Source organism: Mastigoproctus giganteus, chromosome 3 (genome assembly GCF_048544385.1).
Source record: "Mastigoproctus giganteus isolate SK-2022 chromosome 3, ASM4854438v1, whole genome shotgun sequence".
Classification (NCBI taxonomy): domain Eukaryota; kingdom Metazoa; phylum Arthropoda; class Arachnida; order Uropygi; family Thelyphonidae; genus Mastigoproctus; species Mastigoproctus giganteus.
The window spans coordinates 187,760,494-187,781,958 of record NC_143577.1 but is presented as its reverse complement, the minus strand read 5'-3'; the positions used below and the strand labels follow the sequence as shown (position 1 = coordinate 187,781,958).

The following is a 21,465-nucleotide window of genomic DNA, read 5'->3' as shown; positions in this document are numbered from 1 at the left end:
CATGATGGGATGGATGCATTTTCCTTTATTTTGGTTAAAGGCACCTCGACAACAGGAAATGTGTAGCAATTCCAACCAGATGCAATGAGTGTAGTGTCATCGGGATTAGCCAATAATTTCAACATCGCAGAATAGATCGAGGTTGTGCTGGAAAGACCAGAAGTGCTCCGCAATCAGTGAGTGTTCTGAATCTGCGTAACAGAGTGCTCTCTCGTGTTCGGAGATTTGATCTTGGAGATTTCTGCCAGATTCTTCAACATAGTTGCTAGTGCACTCATGGCAGGATATGCAGTACACTGAACCGCACACCCTAGGGCCCCCATAGTGATGATGTCGCCTTTATCCCCTACTACCCGGGCGCTCACAACAGCTCTCTAAAATCTTAAAGGCCCACAGGATAAAGTGCTTGCTGCTATCAGGCAGGAAGTTGCAGTCCCTCCTCTCAAAAAAAAAAAAAAAAAAAAAAGCCACAGAAAATAAAAAGCGGTGTGTGTTAGATGGCATGTTGCAAAAAGTTAGCCTAACAATACAGCTTATTGATAATGTGTAAAGATTAAATACTGGAAGGATGCAATCTTTTTCAGCTGCAAGGAGAAGAGAATGTGGTATGCACGTGCTTATAAATCCTAGGATTTACCATATTTTGGGCTTTTACAGTAACATATAACAATTTTGCACATTAGTATCCAATGGCCTTATAGTACATAAGGCAGCTTTCAAGTTGGCAAGTTGTCACCTCTAGGCTTTTGGTAATGAACTTTACAAAATCTGTATCAAAATCCTGGATTTTCCAGAACAGGTTGGATGGTGAAACACATCTGCCTAATTCTTTTTGTAGATTACTCCTTCCTGGGGGAGAGGGTATCTGCAACCACACCTGTCCCACATATTGGGTGCTAAGATGAGCTCTACCAGCATTTTAAATTCCATAATTATTCTGGTGTCCATTTTTTTTTTTTCTGGTAGTCTGGGCATTAATTTAAATACAATCAAATTTTTAACAAATAAAACAAAATTCTGCCATTTTATCCTCACACAAGTAACTTAAATTCCTTTAATTTCTGTGGAGCTCACAGTTTTCATACTCATGATAAATGTGAAATTATACTAATAAAATGTTATGTTTCTGCAAACTCTTCATTATTTGCTCACTGTACTTTTTCTCTTATTATCTATGCCTGGTTCTTATCGCTGTTACACACTATGGGCAATATGTTTTTGAGATTTCAGTCAAGAGCCTAACCAGTATTCTGTAGTCATGCTGATTAAGATTAATATAAACTGAAACACTTATTTAATAAAATAAAGAAACTTCTGAAACTGAAGCTTATTAAACAATTGATAACACAAATGCTTCATATACAGTAGATGCTGCTTATTAATCATTTAGGGCATAGCTTAATTGATAACAGTAACCAATGAAACAAGAATGGAGCTGTTCAGTATTGTTTATTGATGCAGAGTGGAAAGTGTTCATAAAGTTGTACAGGAATCCCTCGATTAGCGCGATTAATTGGTTCAGCAAAAATGGCACGCTATGCGAAATCGAACTAATCGAAGTTTATAATCAATACAAAATAGCCAAATTCATTCCAAGATCTACAATATACCAATCAATATTTTTAAAAATACGTTTTTTTTATGGCAATTTAATTTACAGCAGTATAAAAGCAAAGGATAATTATAAATATTTGCAGTACAGTAATCAAAAGTTTATTGAAATTAAAAAATTACAATATATAACTCACTTTATTTCTTTGCAAAATATTTCAAAAGGCTGGTTTGCACAGACTTTTCTTTCTTCCTTTCATCATAAATTTTCAGCTGTGTGAAATATTCCTTCAAGTTCTTTTAATGTCAACTTCTTTTCTTGAACATTTTCTTCCTCGCAAATTTACACCTCATCATATGCTCGCTGTTCATCAATATTAAGGAGGTCAGAATCACTTAATTGTTCTGTCCAGCAATTTGAGAACATCACTGTTGTCGATTTCATCAAAGCCTAGATCTCTTCCAATATTTGCTATTTCATCGATAACAGTGTTGACATGAGTGAAACTACAGCAATCATTTGTGCAATGTGGCAAAATATGCTTCCAAACTGCTCTCATATTGCTGGATGTTACTTCAGACCATGACTCATGAATATTGTCTATTGCTTTCCTGATGTTGTAATTTCTCCACAATTCAACTAAAGAAACTGCACCATCTCCAGTTGTTGCTTCAATTGCTTGTGTAAATGTTCTGCCTAAATAATAGGCCTTAAAAGTAGCGATTATGCCTTGATCCATAAGCTGTAAAAGACTTGTCGTATTTGGAGGTAAAAAAATAACTTTCACGTTTTCACACAAATTGGAAAGTGCTTGTGGATGGCCTGGGGCGCATTGTCTAAAATTATTAAAATTTTGAATGCAAGATTAGTTTCTTCACAGTAGGCCTTAACTTTCGGACAAAAATTGCTAGTGAACCACTCTTCAAATAAAGCTTTCGTGATCCTAAGCTTTTCTATTAGAGTACCAAACAACAGGTAGGCTTGCTTTATTAAAACCCTTACCGAAAGATCTGGGAGTTTCATTTCTATAGATAACCATGGGTTTTAATTTCAAATCGCCTTCTGCATTGCCTCCCAATAAAAGTGTTATTCTATCTTTGGAAACTTTATAGCCTAGTTGAGCCTTTTCTTTTTTTGCTAGAAAGGTTTTTTTTTTGGCATTTGTTTCCAAAAAAGGCCTGTTTCATCAACATTAAATATATTTGTTGATCGTAGCCACCATCATCAAAAATTTTCTTTAAAATTTTGGGATATTTCGTGGCAGCATCTTTATCTGCACTTGCTGCTTCTCCAGTCAATGCAACGTTACACAGTCCTGTTCTTTTCTTAAACGTTCAAACTAGCCTTTACTGGCAGTGAAATTTTCTTCCGTTTCAATCACTTTTTCTTTTGAAGAACTTGCTTGAACATTTTATTCAGTTACCGCTCTACCCAAGTTTTCTATTGTTGACTTTTCCTTTAACATTGCAAAAATACTCAAGGCTTTTGTTTTTATGGTCATTGTGCAGATTGGAATTCTTTTTTAATTGTAGTCTTCTATCCAAATGGCTAAAAGAAGTTCCATCTCGATCATCGTAACACTTTATTTCTTGTGGTTCATGTGCATGCTGATGATGAAGCAAGCTTACCTTTTTCCTTACATGCACTGGCTTTACTTGAAATTGTCCAAATTGTTGATTCAGGCATTCCAAGATGTCAAGAAATTTGTATTTTACTATCACCATCTTCAAATCTTTTTATGACTTCAATTTTTTGATCTAATGTTATCACTTTTCTTTTCTTTTTACCAGAGGCACCATCAGATACACTTTTCCTTTTATCCACAGTTAATAATTATGTAACATATAAAAAAGTTACTTCCAACTCTCAATCTGCTTATGGCTTTACTTCCTAGTTATTGCTACAGTAAACTCCTGATTTTTCTATGTATAAATTATCTAATTTACAATTTTTCAATTTCTTTTAATTTTTATTACTTAACAGGTTAAAGATTTAAATTTACAGCATGTTGTCTAAAAGCTGAATTAAGGTTTCATTTCTCTCTCACTGTTCCTGTTTTGTTTTTATCATCATTATTCAAATTTACTGAAAGTTTCAGAAACTGCACTCTGTCACAAATAAGATGACTTTCATCAATCGGTGAAATACCACCACTTTGCTTATTGGAGGCTTGAAGTGGGGAAACCCATGTTTAGTCTCTAGAGCAAGGTTTCCGGCATCCCCCTCCCCCCATACTGCTCCTTCAACCCATGCATGGTACTAAGTACTATAGGTTTTGATACCTTCGTGTTTGGGGTTTTCATAAAAAAAAAAAAAAATTGTGATCTTGCTCTCCTACATTCAGTTTAAAACGGCCTCTGTGTTTTTTTTTTTTTTAAATTACATTCTGTGGAATATAACAAACTATACTATACTTTGGCTAAAATAATCACAATAACAAGATTCCATTTAGTGGAAGTACTGTATGATTTATGAGTGAAACAGATCATCCTGCCACTTTTGTCAAGTCTGAAATTTTTAAACAACTTGCATAATCATGCTAAAACTTGCACCACATTATACTCCCAATAATTGAATATATTCTGTGTAAATAACTGTCTTTTAATCTCATCCATTTTTCGAATTGTTACCAGTGACATTCTTTTCTTGTAGCTGACTTGATAGTAAAATTTCTTCATCTGAATATCATGTATGTAGGTCTGTGGCTTTAATTTGATGTGTTCTTAAATTCAGATATAACAAATCTTAAGAAGTCTTTTATTTACCTCTTGCAGTGACTATTACTTTTATTTGCATAACACAGCAACCTGACTAAGAAAAGTGAACCTTGTTCTCTGTGTTAATAAATTCACTGACCAAGCATAATTAAACTGGAAAGTATGAATAAGTCTGTCATTTTCATTAAGAATAATGCATAAAAACTAGTTGAGACTAATAATTCTAATACTGAATAATTCAAGTGCAAAATAAAAACAGTATAAAATAGATACCTTTTACGTATTCTGGATTATATGAGTTTCTCAAATGTTGAATAAATTCCTCATAAAACCTTTTTGATTGGTCTAACCCCATGGAGAGATGAAAATCTGGTTTATTACCCTTTAATGTGCAATACAAAGTAAACTAGAAAAAACGAAATAAAAGACAATTAAGTGAACTTAACATTTTATAGCACAGGTTATGAGGCATTTTTTTCTTTAATGTGTAAGCAGAAACTCAGTTGAACAGATAAAATAACTATGACAGTAAGATAAAGCATTTATATTAAAATTTTAAAGTAATCTAAAGTTAATATACTGATTAATGCTTCAAATGGTGAGTCAATACAACATTTCAGGCATTAGCCTCAATACAAAGCAAGGTTTTTTTTTTTTTTTGGCTAAGTTTCTGACAAACTCAATACAGAGAAATAGATTAACTTTTAAACACACTTTGATAATTACTGTTTGTAGCAGGTTTATGACAATATGCTTCATCTTTTAAGTAAGGTAACCTCTGCAGAAAATATCTGTATACATTAAATCTGGGGACCTCAGAAAATGTTCAGTAGGCCTATCCAATTACCAAGAACTTTTTCAATTCAGACACTATCATACAGCAAATGATTAATGAGAGGCACTATCATGCATGCAACAAGCATTTCCTAAGTCATGAATAGATAAAATCATTTAACATGCTTAGATATGAATCTGCAGTGAAACACACACATTATATGATATTCTTTCCCAAACAACTCCACATAGTTTTAATGGAGTTAATCAGTTTTTGCTCTTTTTTGTTTCCATTCCTAATATTTCATTTGTGGGCAATTAAAATTTTTTATTTTTTATTTTATTTATGGAGTGAGGATTTCATGAAGCTTTTTACATCTTTAAAATGAAATCCTTATACTAAAAAGAATTAAACAGTTATGTAATATCTACAATTTATAAATGATATGATCCTTGAAAAACCCAAAAGAAACCATTAGTAAAAGAGACTCTAGGATAGCAATTGGAAAATTCATTGTTGCATTATTACAGTCCCCCCACCCATGAAACCGCTACTGTGGGATTCACCTCATCTTGCCTTTCAGTGGAAATATAATCACTGACTCCACTTCAGAGAGAGTTTATCCCAAATCAGATAGTTTAATTTCATGTTGGCTTTTTTTTTATGGTTGCCAAAGAGAAGGATATCACAGACATCTGCAATCAGCTTAAGCCAACAAGTCATTTCTCATCATCCAACTTTTCTTTATCTTCCACTCATTCCCAATCAAGAAAGCCCTGGGATTTTAAGAAACTATTTATTGTTTTGAAGAGGTAATTATAGTTGTCTAGCAGTGAAGGTAATTGCACCATGCAAACTATAATAAAACCATTCAAATGTGCTCTGTTATGGTTTTTACATAACAGATAGACACATAATAAATAACACATTCTTTATTATGTATCTAACCAATCTGATAAGTTAATATTCAGTTAGTTTTCAATTCAAGTCTTTATGATTCCTTTTCTGCAGAAGATGGCAGGGGGGGAGGGGAAGGTGTCTAGACTTCTGCAAGAGCTTTATTCAGTAGTGGATTACCATGAGCTTGGCTCCTAATGTAAGGTAATTTTTATGCTATTCTCATTTTTCTCTTTTCATAGTGGGTAATCGTACCCTCTGAGTTCAGAGCTATGATGCAATGGCACCAAAGGATAATAACTATTGGATTCATTCATAAGTTTAAACAAACTAAAAGATTACTGAACTGACTGACTGGCATTTTATCCATACTATAGATTGTTAACATTTCCTGTGGCATATAGCCAGTCAGTATTTTGAATATGTTGGCATTTTGAAATGGGTGCATTTTAATACTTTTCATATTTTAGGTGTTACTGTTTAGATGGTGACAGAGGTTTGATGTTTTGCTATGCACTGCTGCTCCTTCCCACCTGGCTACGGAGGCACCCATGTTAGTACTCTGTGTGCAGTGGGACCAACTGATGATGTTACTAACAGCTAATTCTAAATGAGAAGTATCCAGGGAAGTAATCAAAGAAGCTAGTTTTCAGTATTCAGGGAAGTAATCAAAGAAGCTAGATTTGTGGCAGAGAAGAAAAGCACATAAGATGCATATAAATTAGTCTGTAATCAAGTCACAAAGAAGATTAGGCAAGCCAAGGCACATTATGAGAAGTCTCTGGCAAAGAATGCACAGAACAGCAACAAAGGCTTATATTAACAGTAGAAGGAAGAAGTTAAATCACACTGGGCCACTTGATAATCAGTAATTTGACTGTTGAGGACCCTGCTCAATTGCTGAAAAACTGAATACGTATTCTGCATCTACATTCACACATGAGAAATTCCTTAGGGAAGGGGATGCCAGAAGTTTTATCATACTCTTAACAGAGAGCTAAATGATTTTGTGACAACTGAAAGGAAAGTGAAAGAGAAATTGTTGTTAATTGCTAAATATAAAAAAAGGTGCCTGGGATATATCCAATTATATTAAGGGAAGCAGCAAATCCTTAGCTTAATTATGAGAGCATCCTTGGATTCAGGTGAGTTCTCCATGAATTGGAGATGTTCAAATATATCCCCAATTCATAAAGGAGGATCAAAAGGTGACATAAGTAATTACAGACATTAGCTTAATGTCTGTTCCAGGGAAAATAATGGAATCACTGGTTAAAGAAGTAATGCAGGACCTGGGCAGGAATGCAAATATACTGCAATCACAGCATGAATTTGTTAAGGGTTGGTCTTGTCTAACAATCTGATAGGTTACTATGATGCAGCTTTGCTTATTGGAGGCTTGAAGTGGTGAAATCCATGTTTAGTCTCTAGAGCAAAGTTTCCGGCATCCCCCTACCCCCCATACTTCTCCTTCGACCCATGCACAGTACTAAGTACTATAGGTTTTGATACCTTTCGTGTTTGGGGTTTTCATTAAAAAAAAAAAAAAAAAAAAAAAAAAGTGGCCAAGGAAAAGCATGCAAAAAATGATTCTGACATTATATATTTGGATTTCAGGAAGGCTTTTGATACTGTTGCGAATAAAAGACTGCTGCACAAACTGGAGTAATGAGGTATTAATGGCAAGTTGTTACTATGGATAAAGGGATGGTTAAGTGGAAGAAGACAGAGTGGATTTATCAATGGACACTGCTTTTCGTGGACTAATGTTATTAGTGGAGTTCCCCAGAGTTCAGTGCTGGGCCCATTGTTGTTTTCAATATTTATCAATGATATTGATGAGGGTATACGTCTAAATTTGAAGATGATACAAAGGTTGGCAGGGTGGTTAACCACAGTCATCACAGTGAGCTACTGCAACAAGATCTAGGAAAATTGGGTACATGGGCTGAGAAATGGCAGTTGAAGTTTAACATTGACAAATGCAAGGTAGTGCACATGGGCAGCAGTAATCCCAGAGTAACTTATCAACTATGTGGTACTACACTCAGGGTAGTAGAGAATGAAAAAGACCTGCAAGTAATTGTGCAATCAGACACTGAATTCTGTGAGCAGTGCAGACATGCTGCCAGGACTGCTCCTGGGGTTTTGTCAAAGATATACAGAAGCTTTACTAGCAGGGATAAGGAGGTAATTATCCCTTTGTATAAGGTCATGGTTAGGCTGCATCTTGAGTACTGTATACAGATCTGGAGGCTTCACTTTAGGAAGGATGCAGATTTGCAAATTTCAGCATCTCAAGACTAGGCACCTGTGGGGAGATCTGATCGGGATGTTTAAAGCCTTGAATTGAGTAAGCTGAATGTCAATGGTATTCTTCCACTTGCTGAGACTACACACGAGGGAGCATAAATTCAAGTTGTGGAAGTGGATGTGTTGAATAAATTAAAGGGAGAACTAGACAAATTCTTGGAGGGTACTGATGGATAAACTGTGTGTTTTTTTTTTTTTTTTTCGCTGATGCTATATAAGCTTGCTTTCTTGCATCATATACCATTACTGCCACTACTTTGATCCATTTGGCATTTTGACTGTAGGAGTTTTAGTTGTCATTATAACTTCCTGCAATTTGATTACCTCATGGTTCAAAGTTGTAGATACCCTCAGAAGAATTTAATTTAGAAGCAGGAGCCATCTTGTAGTAGGGCTAGCCTTCAGATATATAGCCACATACATGTTACTGGAAAGGATGTATAACACATCTCTCAAAAACTGAAACAATTTCAAGATTTTCTAGTTCAGGTGCAGCTTTATCAGATAAGTTGTTCATTCTTTTCAGATTAAGGCATTGATCAGTGCTTCAAATTTTCTGTGATCAAGCCAATGGAAATTTCATGGCATTAGTCATTTGTTATATATGTATCTATTCATTTAGAGTAGAGACAGGTCTTTACTGTAAGAGAGATTACAGGTGAGCAGCAAAGATTACAATTACAGGTGAGCAGCAGAAATATATATAGTTCCCAGCTTAAATTGGTGTAAATTCATTTATCCTTAAAACAAATATGAAACTTAGCTCCTTCAACACAAGTACAACACATCTGAAAGAAAGATTCTAAATGGATATTTAACATTACGTTTACAGATCTCTGAAAGGTGTATAACTTCTTACCTGGCTTACACATAGAATTTCATACTGCTTATCCTTTACACTTTGATTCCACCTTTTTCCATTTTCATCTTCAAATATTCTCAGGGAAAGCAGTTTTCTAACCCTAAAGAATTTTATAACAAAGAAAATTTTCAGTAAAATATTTATGATATATCAGATGCCCATTCTTACAATGCAATATTAATCATGCTATAGGCCTAATGAATCTGATGAGTATAATGAGCAATTGTGCAGAGAAATAGTGGGCCAGTAAATCAGAATGTCTTATAATGGGGGATTTTAACTTTGCAGATATTGACTAGCAAGACTTTTGTGGATTTGTTGGATGACTGTTTTCTACAGCAACATGTTTGAGAAGCAACCAGAGGGAGTAATACTCTTAATCTGATTATCAGCAGTGATTATTCATGCATTAAGAATTTGCAGATAAAGGAACCACTGGGTGACAGTGATCACAATGATTTATGTGGGAATTACTTAAAGATGTAACTACCATCAAAGTTAAAGGGAAGGGCTTTTGCTTTCGTAAAAGTGACTACAGAGGTCTCACAGTTTTTAAATTCTGTACAGTGGGATCAACTGATGATGTTACCAATGTTGAAGTTTAAATGGGAAGCCTTCAGAGACTTAATTTTGGAGGATACTAGGCTTTTCATTCCAACTAAGAAATACTGTTCAACGTTTAGGCCTAAATGGATGTCAGATGAATTAATGAGGCTCGTGGCAGAGAAGAAGAATGTATGGGATGCATATAAAGTATCGGGTGACACAGAAGTCTATGGCAGGTATAAACTTATCTGTAATCAAGTCACAAAGGAGGTTAGGCAGGCGAAGGCAGATTACAAAAAATATTTGGCAAAGGATGAAAAGAAAAATAGCAAAAAGTTCTTTACTTATGTAAACTCTAGAAGGAAAAGGAATGAATCAGATTGGACCACTTAACATAGATGGGTTGACTATTGATGATCATGCTCAGGTAGCTGATAAACTGAATGAGTATTTTGCATCTACATTCACACATAAGGAGTCATTCAATGAGGGGAGTGCCAGAAGTTTATCAAACGCTAATAGGCAGCTAAGTGATTTTTGTAATAACTGAGAGCAAAGTGGAGGAGAAATTGTTGAAGTTAAACATAAGGAAGGCACCTGGGGTGGACGGGATCTATCCAGTTATATTAAAGGAGGCAGCAAAGGAAGTAAGCAAACCCTTAGCCATAATTATGAGAGCTTCCTTAGACTCAGGAGAGGTCCTCATGGACTGGAGGTGTGCAAATGTATCATCGATTCACAAAGGGGGTTCAAAAGGTGACACAAGTAACTACAGACCTGTTAGTTTAACTTGTGTTCCAGGGAAAATAATGGAATCACTGGTTAAGCATTGCAGGATCATCTAGACAAGACTGCAGTAATAGTTAATATACAGCGTGGGTTTGTTAAAGGGAGGTCTTGTCTGACCAATTTGATTGGATACTATGATGTGGTCACAAAGGAACTGAATGCCAAAAATAATTTTGATATCATATGCGTGGATTTCAGGAAAGCTTTCGATACTGTTGCACATGGAAGACTGTTGTACAAATTGGAGAGGTATGGCATTAAGGGTAAGTTGCTACAATGGATAAAGGGATGGTTGAGTGGGAGATAACAGAAAGTGGTAATCAATGGACACTGCTCTTCGTGGACAAATGTTATTAGTGGAGTTCCCCAGGGTTCGGTGTTGGGCCTATTGTTGTTTTGTATATTTATCAATGATATTGATGAAGGTATATCAGGTTTAATGTCCAAGTCTGCAGACGATACAAAGGTTGGCAGGGTTGTTAACAACAGTAAAGACAATATGCTACTTCAACTGGATCTAGATAAGTTGGGCAAATGGGCTGAGAAGTGGCAACTGAAATTTAACATTGACAAATGCAAAGTACTGCATATGAGTAGTAATAACCGAAGAGAAACGTACCAACTCTGTGGTACTACACTCAGGGAAGTGGAAGGTGAAAAAGACCTGGGGGTAATTGTGCAGTCAAATATGAAGTTGGATGACAGTGCAGACAGGCTGCAAGGCAGGTCATGGAGGCTTGTCAATGATATATAGGAATTTTGCTAGCAGAGACAGGGAGGTGATTATCCCGTTTATCAAGGCAATGGTCAAGCCACACCTAGATTACTGTGTACAGATCTGGAGGCCTCATTTTACAATGAGGCCTTCGACCTCTAGCAACTCTACATCCTTCATTTTAGGAAGGATGTAGAGTTGCTAGAACGAGTACAAAGAAGGGCAACAAGAAAGGCTTAAGTTCTTGCAAATTGCAACGCCCAGAGAGTAGACACCTGCGAGGTGATCTGACTGAGGTGTATAAGGCCTTGAATGGATTGAGCAAGCTGAATGCTGATGGGATTCTTCCTCTTCCTCAGACTAAGAACCTGAGGGGGCACAGTTTCAAATTGATGAAAGACAGTTGTAGAATAGATGTGCGAAAATTTGCCTTTAGCCAGCGGGTAGTTGATTGGTGGAACAGGCTTCCATCTTTTGTTGTGGAAGCTAATAGCTGAAATAAATTTAAGGCTGAGCTGGAGAGCCATTTGGAATGAATGGATGGGTGAAATTGGAGGTCGTTTTTTTTTTTTTTTTGGCTGATGCTGCATAAGCTTGCTTTCTTGCATTGTATGCCTCTACTAATGCTAATGCTATACACTGTGATAGCTTCATCACATTGGGGATCACCTTGAATGATTATTTCATGCATGGCTTTCTGCCACATTGCAATCTATCTCTACGTGAGAGTTTGGCTAAACAGCATTCAATAGACCAGAGCCGGAACTAGGCAATCCTATGTAATAATAAGTGTTATAAGTACGCCCACATTATATGCAGGTAGTCAACCTTTATGAATTTATAAAAATTACTATTGCAACGGTATACAATTTGCATATATTTATTAATAAAATAATTTAAATAATACAATAAATATAACAAAAAAAAATCAAAGAAAAAAAACCCTACAAATATTTGTTTATGTCTACACAGAATTTATTTCTATATAAACAAAGAAATTAAAAACCAGACAGTTTATGTTTATCTAACATAAAATCATACAAACAAAATATTGTGAAATATAGTACTTTCAACACGATAACATAAACTAAAAATGTGTGATGAAGGTGTATTATTTTAATTGAATTTTTCTCACTTTGAAGGACCTTATGAAGCTACTGTTACAGTAGCTTGTTGTGAAAAAATCATATTTTTCAAATATTTGTTGAAATATCTGATGCATTTAAATCTTTGCTGTATTTGAATGCAAGGTCGGAAGCAGCCTTCTGCAAGTTGAATTTATTAATTAATGCAAATGAAATTCCAAATATAAAATTAAAATCTGAAGAAATAGTATTGAGTTTTTGATATCTAGTGCTTAAGCCATTCATAAGAACATCCAAAACATATTTAATTTCAATACAAAATTGTTGTTTGGCAGATAAATTTAAATTATATGAAGGTTTGTAAAGTGTCATTCTTTTTTTCTTTCTTCTTCTTTCATCTGGAAATGTAGCTGGTATATCCATTTCTTTTACTTCTAGCAGCATATCTGAAAATATCTCGAAATTCACTTTCCTGTATTTCTTGGAGATTTTTTATCAATCCACCTATTAATTTGGAAGAGTTGTGTATGCAAAGCTTTGTAGCTTGCATTGCTTTATTTACGCAGTCAATATTATGAAGAATTTTATTCCATATAGTCAATCTTCATAAAAATGGATAGTTTATTTGTAAAAGCAGACTTTAAGCAATACTGATAGTTCTGCATTTGCAGACGTATCTTCACTATTAATTAAGACTAAATGAACTTTTGTTATTTGTAAGAATAAAGATTTTATAGCTTGTTCTTTGGATGACCATCTTGTCTCTGTATGTCCTTTAAGTGAAATCTTCAAAGTATTCATTAAAATTTCCCAGCGACTAGTGGAACCAGAAAAAAGGTAATGTTTTTTGAACAACGCCAAAAAAACTTATCATCCTAGGTGTTATTAACACTGCATGTACACCAGCTAAATTAAGACCATGTGCTGAACATGGTACAAACATGACAAATTCTTTTTTTTAATTATTGCCTGTACGCCCTTATATTTTACCTCCATACTGGCCCCATTATCGTATCCCTGTCCCCTTACATTTTTAATGTCAAGTCCATCCTTTTGTAATTTGGTAAGAATTTCTGTCACCAATTCAATGGCAGCCCTTTCTTTATTTTCTATAAAATCAATGAAACTCTCTTCTATTGATATTTTTCTGTCAATAATTTGCACATGTCTAATTATTTGGGACATTTGTTCATGATGTGATAAATCGGGTGTGCAATCAATTAACAAGAAGTACAGTACAGGTAATCCTCATATAACACAGTACAGGTGACCCCCGCTTAACGCTGATCATTCGTTCCGGAAAAACAGAGCGCTAAGTGAATCCGCGCTAAGCGAGCGCCGCTTTCCCATAAGGTAACATATGTATTTATGAGCTGCGGTCAGTGCCATAGGATATTTCCTAATGAATAATAAACAGTAATGAAAAGATGCACAAATGTTGGTCAAAATATTTAATATTCAAATATTTGCACATATAAAATATTCTGCATTGCATACGTATAATTATGTGGTAACTACTTGCGTATCAAAAGTAAATTTAAAATTCCAATTAAAATAATGAATTTAATTTAATTGATGAATTTAATCATGAAAAATGTGTGGATTTTGAGTTGAACTTTGGCCCTCTTCCAAATAAACTAAAAGGGGTATTAATTTTAAATCCCCCGCAGCGTTAAAACCAACAATAAAGTCAACCGATCCTTCACCGCTTTGAAACCTGGCATGTTTTTTTCTTCTTTCAATATGAAACTTCTTTTAGGCATTCGTTTCCACAAAAGTCCTGCTTCAGCTATGTTAAAAACTTGTTGAGAAGTATAACACATATAATACCCCTCTTCAATAATTTTAACAAAAGTTCTTTTTTGAAAGTTTCGGCTCCTTGATCTGCACTTGCGGCTTCTCCCTGGATTTTAAATCTATTCAACTAGCCCTTACCAGTTTTAAATGGTTCCACTTTTTTTTTTTTTTTTTTAGGCGAGTTTTCTTCAGATCATCATATTGGCTAATCTCTTTCTCTCTCTTTTTAATATTTAACTTAACTGAATTCTGCATTGGAATATTATCTTCAATAAAATTAAAGTCTTTCCATTTCAATCCTAATAGCCGGCCTAGTCCTAGTTGCTTGCAGTGGAACAGCTATCTTTCCCGCTGCAAAAATTAATTCTTTATTTTTTTATAATTGTTCTTACAGTTAAAGTTGCAAGTCCTAAATTATGGCACACATCCGTTTGTCGTTGACCGGAATCGATTCGCTTCAAAACGTCTAATTTACTTTTCAAATTCAGTCTTTTTCTTACATTTATAGTCTTCGTACTGCGCCCAGACGTTGTTGCTTTTTCATTCCTATCAGTCATTATTAGCTCTTCGAAAATGTAACTGCGTTGGTTGAATTAATTACGATACAATGTTCAAGTAAACTTTCCGTTACGCACGATGTCTAATACAGTACTGTACTGAGTGATGACTAGACTTCGGATAAATGCATATAACGCAAATATTACAAGCAATATACTTGATCATTTTTTAAAATGTTGATCGCGGAACTACGTTACAAGTCACTGTACTGAAACTAAATTAGCGTGCGAGAAAATTTTACTGAGCGTGGGAAAATTTCTCAAGTCGGCGTGGGAAACGTTTTAATGCTGTTTTGCTATTCATTTTCAAGCCATCGACTCCATCAAATGAAACAATTTCGTTAATATGTCAAAAATGTAATCTGTAAAAGAGCGTTATAGTGATCTGTGACAGCGTTATAGTCAGATACGGGTTATAATATAAGAACAGCGTTATAGCGAATCAGCGTAAAGCGAACCGCGTTATAACGGGGGCCTGCTGTAGTTTGGTTCCTACAAAATCTCATGAAATGCAAAACCATGTTACACGGGACTAAGAACCAGTACAAAAAGGGAGGTTACGTTCCAAAAGCTAACAAAAATACGTCATTTTTTTTATAACTATTGGAAATTTAATTTTTATAGTAGTAATAACTTAATATTTTAACTTTATTTTTATAATAGTAGTAACTTAAATAATAATAACCGAACAAACGTCTTACCCTACAAACTGTGATACTTATATGTGAGATAATGTACGTTCATTCAATTTTCTTCCTCTTAATCCCTGCTAAGCACAATCTCTTCTACAGCATCTAGATTTTGGGTACCTTCTGCTCTCTTTAAAAGTTATGAACTGCATGTTTTGAAGTCACAATTCTTTATGTTCACAAACAAGCACAAGTTTAATAGCACAGAACTCAACCCAGGGATCTCCCAACAAAATACAGTGACCCCCTTAAATGATATGTGAAAATCGAAAGAATATTTTCCAGTTAGCAAAATAAAAATAAATTTATGCTTACATACATAGCTTAATACATACTGTAATATGTACATACTAATTGACATTTCTGTTCATTGACACTTTTTTTGGTTGTAAAATTTAAAACAGTAAAAATGATAAGCAATTAACAAAGAACAGCACACACAAGTGGCAAACATGATACGCACAAGTGAGATATGGAGTAATGAGTTTCTGAACATTTATTTATGTTTTTTTTTTATATGATTGAATATTTCAAGGAAGGGGAAACACATTTCACCATAATAACGTGAAAACCCACAATTCCAGATATGGGTACTATCACAAATGTAATAAGATTGAGTTTACTACCTGTTTATAATTGATTACACTAACAGAAAATACCAACCAATAAACCGGAAAGTGCAAATTGTTTTTATTGTTTTATGGTAGTGACATCTAGAAATGTGCTTTAGAAAAATACCATGAAGGCGATAACAACTAGTGAGTTGACAGTGGGATTCACAAAAAGGAATGAAAACATCATTGAAAATTACATCAAACATAATATCAGGGTTTTCCCAGCACAAAAGCTCAACAATACCGTGTTATGCAAGATTTCCTGCAGCTCTCAAACCATGTTAGAGTAAAACCATGTTATTTAAGTATCGTGCTGTGCAAGGATTGCCGCAATTCTCAAACCATGTTAGAGTGAAACCATGTTGTAGAAGTACTATGTTATACGGGGGTTGCCTGTACTTAGTTTTTTAATTTTTAAAATAATACTGGCCTGAATTTTCATTTCCAATTAAATATATAAATTCGTCTTGAATTTTATGTAATAAATAGCTCACTGTTCCTTTTCGATGATTTGAAATTTGTTCTGCTAGTTCTATATTATGACTTATAAGTTCAATAATAATCTAGCTTTTGGATTCCTATCTCATTTGAACCTCTTAATACAAGACTATTTTTTTCACAAAATAATATTGAGTCCAGAATAATTTTTAAAATTCTCCATTTTTCTTTCTCTGTTAAAAAATTTGTTTTTTGTAACGCATCATCAATAAGTCCAGAATTTTTTAGACTCTTTTCCTATGATTTCAATTTTAGAAAGTGTTCATGGTGTTTTAACAAATTTTTGTCATTTGGAATGCATAGATATGTTTCCAAGAGGAAAAGGCCAGTATTTTTATTAGTTCCAAATAAAATGCATGGAAAACAATACAAAGATTTAGTATTTTATTTGGAGTAAATCAGCCAATTTCTGTCTAAAATTCACTATTAGCAAGTATTTTTTTTTTTTTCAAACCACTCAACAGAAAATCGACATCCATCCTCATCTTTGCCTTGATCCGTTCATTTTCTATTAAAAAGCATCTTATTTTGTCAGAAATATTCGATGGCCAAGATGCAGGATTAAGTTCAGCATGATATGATTATTATTATTTTCATTTTTTACAATCTGAGGGGACTCTTACTCTGTTTCCAGGTCATTTTCAGGATTATTATTATTTATAACCTCTGTTTGGCTACAATTTTCTTCAGCTTCAAGAATGCAGCTAACAGGGTTTTCTTTATTGAGGCTGGGATAAGGAGGTGATTATCCCTTTGTATAAGGATATGGTTAGGCTACATCTTGTGTATTGTATACAGGTCTGGAGGCCTAATTTTAGAAAGGACGTAGTGTGCTGAAATGGGTGCAGAGAAGTGAAATGAGATTGGTGAAGGGAACAAAAGGGTGGTCTTACCAAGAGAGGCTTCAGTTCTGCAAATTGCAGTGTCTGGAGACTATGGCATCTGTGAGGTGATCTGATTGAGATGTTTAAGGTTTAAATGGATTGAGCAAGCTCAATACTAATGGCCTTCCTCCCCTTGCTGAGACTACACACAAGAGAGCATAAATTCAAATTGAGGAAGGATGGTTGCAGGATAGATGTGTGGAAGTTTGCCTTCAGCCAGTGGGTAGCTGATTGGTGAAACAAACTTCCAACTACGTTGTGGATGTGGGTAGTTTGAATAAATTCAAGGAAGGTTTAGACAAATCCTTGAAATGGATGGATTGCTGAGGTGGGTAGTTTTTTTTTTTTTTTTTTTGCTAATGCTCTATAAGGGCTTTCTTGCACCATTTACCACTAACACTGAAGTTATAAAGTAAAGGGTAATTAATACTTTATGATTTACCATTGCTTGACACAGATACCCAAAATGGTGTACAGTGTAGGGAGATATAGGTTTTCTTCATTATACTTCATAAATTATTTTTAAGAACAGGAACTGAGGACTAATGGCTACATGCCATTCTTCTGAGTGCCTGCCAGTTTCTTTCTGTCAGTATCTTCTGCATGCCTCTGATTATCCCTGATATACTAGCACTATGATGTTTCCATTTTGTGGTTATATCAGCATATAGAGTGCTGCAGTTTTGCTGCAACAGCACGAACAGTTAGATTGCTAAAATAACATCCTATTAATTACTACCTACTGAAAATTGCTAAGCTAAACAAACTCCTATACTGTATTTCATTGATTTGCTTATGTCCAGCATGAATGCAGTCTCTTTTACTTACCATTCCTGCCATGTAGATGGTGGGTATGGTTCACTTTTCCCAATCTCTAAAATTCTCAACATCTTAGCAAGTATAGTAGTGTCCAGATACTTCTGGGAATGTAGTGTGCTCTGGTTGTCTCTTGTACTTAAGAATACTATATGGCTAGTCACTGTTAAGTGTAAGCAGAGGATATAGTTACAGTTATCTAACTCATTTCATCAAAATTCTGTATTCATACCTACTTAGAGATTGGCATTACCTAAATATTGACTCTATTGGCAAGAAATTAAACACTACAATATATAAATTTCTTCCTATGTATAAGTTAAGTACAAATGCATCATTAATACTCAACCAATTCTAAATTAGCAAAATATTTGCAAAGGCGGCATCGTTTTAAGTTATATCTCATATTGTGAATACCTTCACGAGTTGCCATGATATTGCACTACTTTGAATAAGTAACACTTCACTTAAAGGAGAAGACTAGTTTTTTTATTAGTGTTACTTATTCTTAGTGGATACCACCACAAATTCCTTCCTTGTTACCTTTAGAATACCCTTGTTCACTTACAATCAAATATCCAAAGTTACTTGACTAGAAAAAAAAAAAAAAAAAACACTTGATACTAACTCAATTACTTACATATATTCAATATCTTTCTTAGTGTCATTACGGGATATTCCTATCAGAACACAAATTCCCCTTCCTATAGAACTGATAATATCATCATCCACTAAAAGAAAAAAAGTTCAGTCAATTTGTGATGACACATAACAAAACACAATGTGTGAGGAACATGACAAACAAAACTTTTTCACAGATTTAACATAAACAAGCACAGACAAGTTAAATAAATACCTAAAATTTTAAGCCTAATATGCATTTAATTTTTTTACATATTCATTTTTAATTATTATGATCTTTAAATGCTTATATAAAGATTATTCAAAAATAGGAGATATATATATTTATATAATAAAATGAAGTAATAATGATCATATATATATAATACATTCCTACAACTTGCAACTTCTTCTCTGATAAGCATAATTGTTGAAATGCCTTTCCTAATAATTTGTCAATGCTTCACACCTGCTTTGCAGTGAAAATAAATTTTAAATTAAACTCCAACATGCAATATGAATAAGTAGAACTGTTATGAATATACAGCATTAGTTTCAGGTTATCAACACATTAATTGGATATCATTACTGCACTGCTTCTCAGTAATACTAAATTTATGTTATGAAAGCATAAGTAAATAAACATGGAATAGTAGATAATACTGATAGATGACAAGTAGAGAACAGGAGCGGATTAAGATCGGTTGAGGCCCCGGGCGCAGAAGAAAATATTGGGCCCCTTAAAAAAACAGAGAGAGACAGGGAAAATAAAAATACATATTAACCAATTTTTTAAATAAATAAAAAATATTATGTACTATTAATGTTTTATTTCCAATAAAATTTGAATATAATATATGTATAATATAATTAATAATAGCATAATAATAATCATAAAGTTTTGAACTAATATGTTCAACTAATTTGTTGGGGTTTTGGGTGGGCCCTTCGAAGTCGGGATCTAGGGTGCACGCCCGGCGTTAAATCCGCCTCTGGTAGAGAACATTGAATGTTATTTGTCAAATGTTAGTTTATATTATATTTATTTAAATATGATAAATATTTAGCATTCACCAGAAGTAGTGTGGTAATAAAATCCCAAAATTTAAACTATATGGTAGTTTTCACTTATTCAGTCTAATTCCCAAAACTTCTAAGATGTTTATTCTTGCTTTATCTACCTCAGTGGGAGTCAGTCTTAGCCCCTTCCCCCATATAAGGATGTTGAGGAAACAAGGGCTGGCACAAGATTAGTTTTTGTCTTAATTACTGTTCCTCTGTCTTTCCAAATTTTTAGTAGTTGGACTATCACTGTGTAACCCATTTAGCCCTTCTCTTGATTGCTTCCCTTATTTGTGAACAGTAATCTTGGATAGGCTTAGATTAGCTCAGAACACTAATCTTTGATAGGCTTAGATTGGCTGGTGCAGCATAAGCCATAGGCTTCCTTGCACCATGTGGCCATTACTAATACTAATAAATAAATTTCTCCACAAAGTCAATTTTTGGAATGGGATTAGTTTGAACAATTTGTGATAACTCAGCAGTTATTAACTTTGTTTTACTATATTTAATTTTAAATCTATTTTATCTTCCAATCAACTAAAACTTTTCACCAAAAAAAAAAAAAAAAAAAAAAAAAATCGCCATCGATATTCGATTTGCCCTTTATTTTTACTCATTTCCTTTATTTAATCAATCTTAACTGCATAAATCGCTGAATGCTTAATGTAGAAGTCATAATACGAAAATCAGGGGCTCACATTTGGTGAGTATGGGCTTGGCACACCCAGGGTCCTGAGCTGGATATCATCATTCTTCTCTTCCTTGGTGATTCTCTGCTACTTCTGACACTTGTTTCCCCCCCCCCCCTCTATTTCTGGGTAACTCAGAATTTTTTTTTTTTTTTTTTTTTTTGTTGGTACAGCAAAAGCTTCAGGTTTCCTTGCACCAATTGACTAATATAATAATTAATAATTATTATTATAAAATTGCTAAAGTTATATAGCCTAGTTTGATCAGACGTACAATACCAAGGTGGCTCGGAGAACTATATAATGTTGAATGCAAAACTCTGCAGTTCGTTATTGAGGCCTTAAAGAAAGGGTAATCCTTTGCCACCAAAGATACAAACAACAAAACATTTTGATTTTTAATTGTCTTTACAAAACTGGAATTACAAGAAAGCGAGCTGAACGTTTCGGCGCATATAACTAACCTGCAACGCTTGCCTTCTTAACTCTTTGAATAACGGCTCTCATAATAATTGTTTTGTACTAAAAAAATCCGAGTAAAAATTGTGGTATTTTCTAAAAATAAATATCTGTATAGTTTTAAAAGAGAACTTGAACTGGTGCGAAATAATAAATGCTGTTTTAATCATAAACGAGACTTCCACGACTTTTAAACAACAACCAGCACGTTTTTAAAAGTCAACAAAATACAATGGTTTTCTACAGCCTCGCGTCAGTGAAGTACTACGCCCTCTACATTTTGGAATAATTATATGATTATAAATTGCATTTGTAAAATTATAAATCGTCATTTTTAATGAAACATTTGTTTTTTTATTATTTTATTAAATAATATTTAATAAAATGTTATTAAATATTATTAAATATCTAATAATATTTAATAACATTTTTAATAATATAAAAATGTATTGCCTTCAAATTTTTGTGACTGTATATTTCTCGTTATATTACTGGTGTTACTCCCAGCTGTAGAACAGCGATTTT

The 21,465-nt window shown here is 34.0% G+C and overlaps 1 protein-coding gene across 2 annotated transcripts in view; it reads right to left on the bottom strand.

Annotated features, from left to right (window-relative positions):
* Positions 1 to 21,130, bottom strand: part of Dtd (D-aminoacyl-tRNA deacylase) — a 42,804-nt gene extending 21,674 nt beyond the window's left edge. Inside the window, exons 1-4 of one of the 2 annotated variants that reach the window (XM_090370786.1) lie at positions 20,946 to 21,130; positions 18,747 to 18,837; positions 9,114 to 9,216; positions 4,543 to 4,675 (exon numbers count right to left, since the gene is read on the bottom strand). In XM_090370786.1, the coding sequence (XP_090226912.1) occupies positions 4,543 to 4,675; positions 9,114 to 9,216; positions 18,747 to 18,837; positions 20,946 to 20,988 (370 nt within the window). In that variant the 5' untranslated portion in view covers positions 20,989 to 21,130. Of the gene's footprint in view, positions 1 to 4,542; positions 4,676 to 9,113; positions 9,217 to 18,742; positions 18,838 to 20,945 lie in introns of those variants that run through there. The other variant, XM_090370787.1, reaches the window with a different exon arrangement.
* Between the last annotated feature and the right edge of the window lie 335 nt (positions 21,131 to 21,465).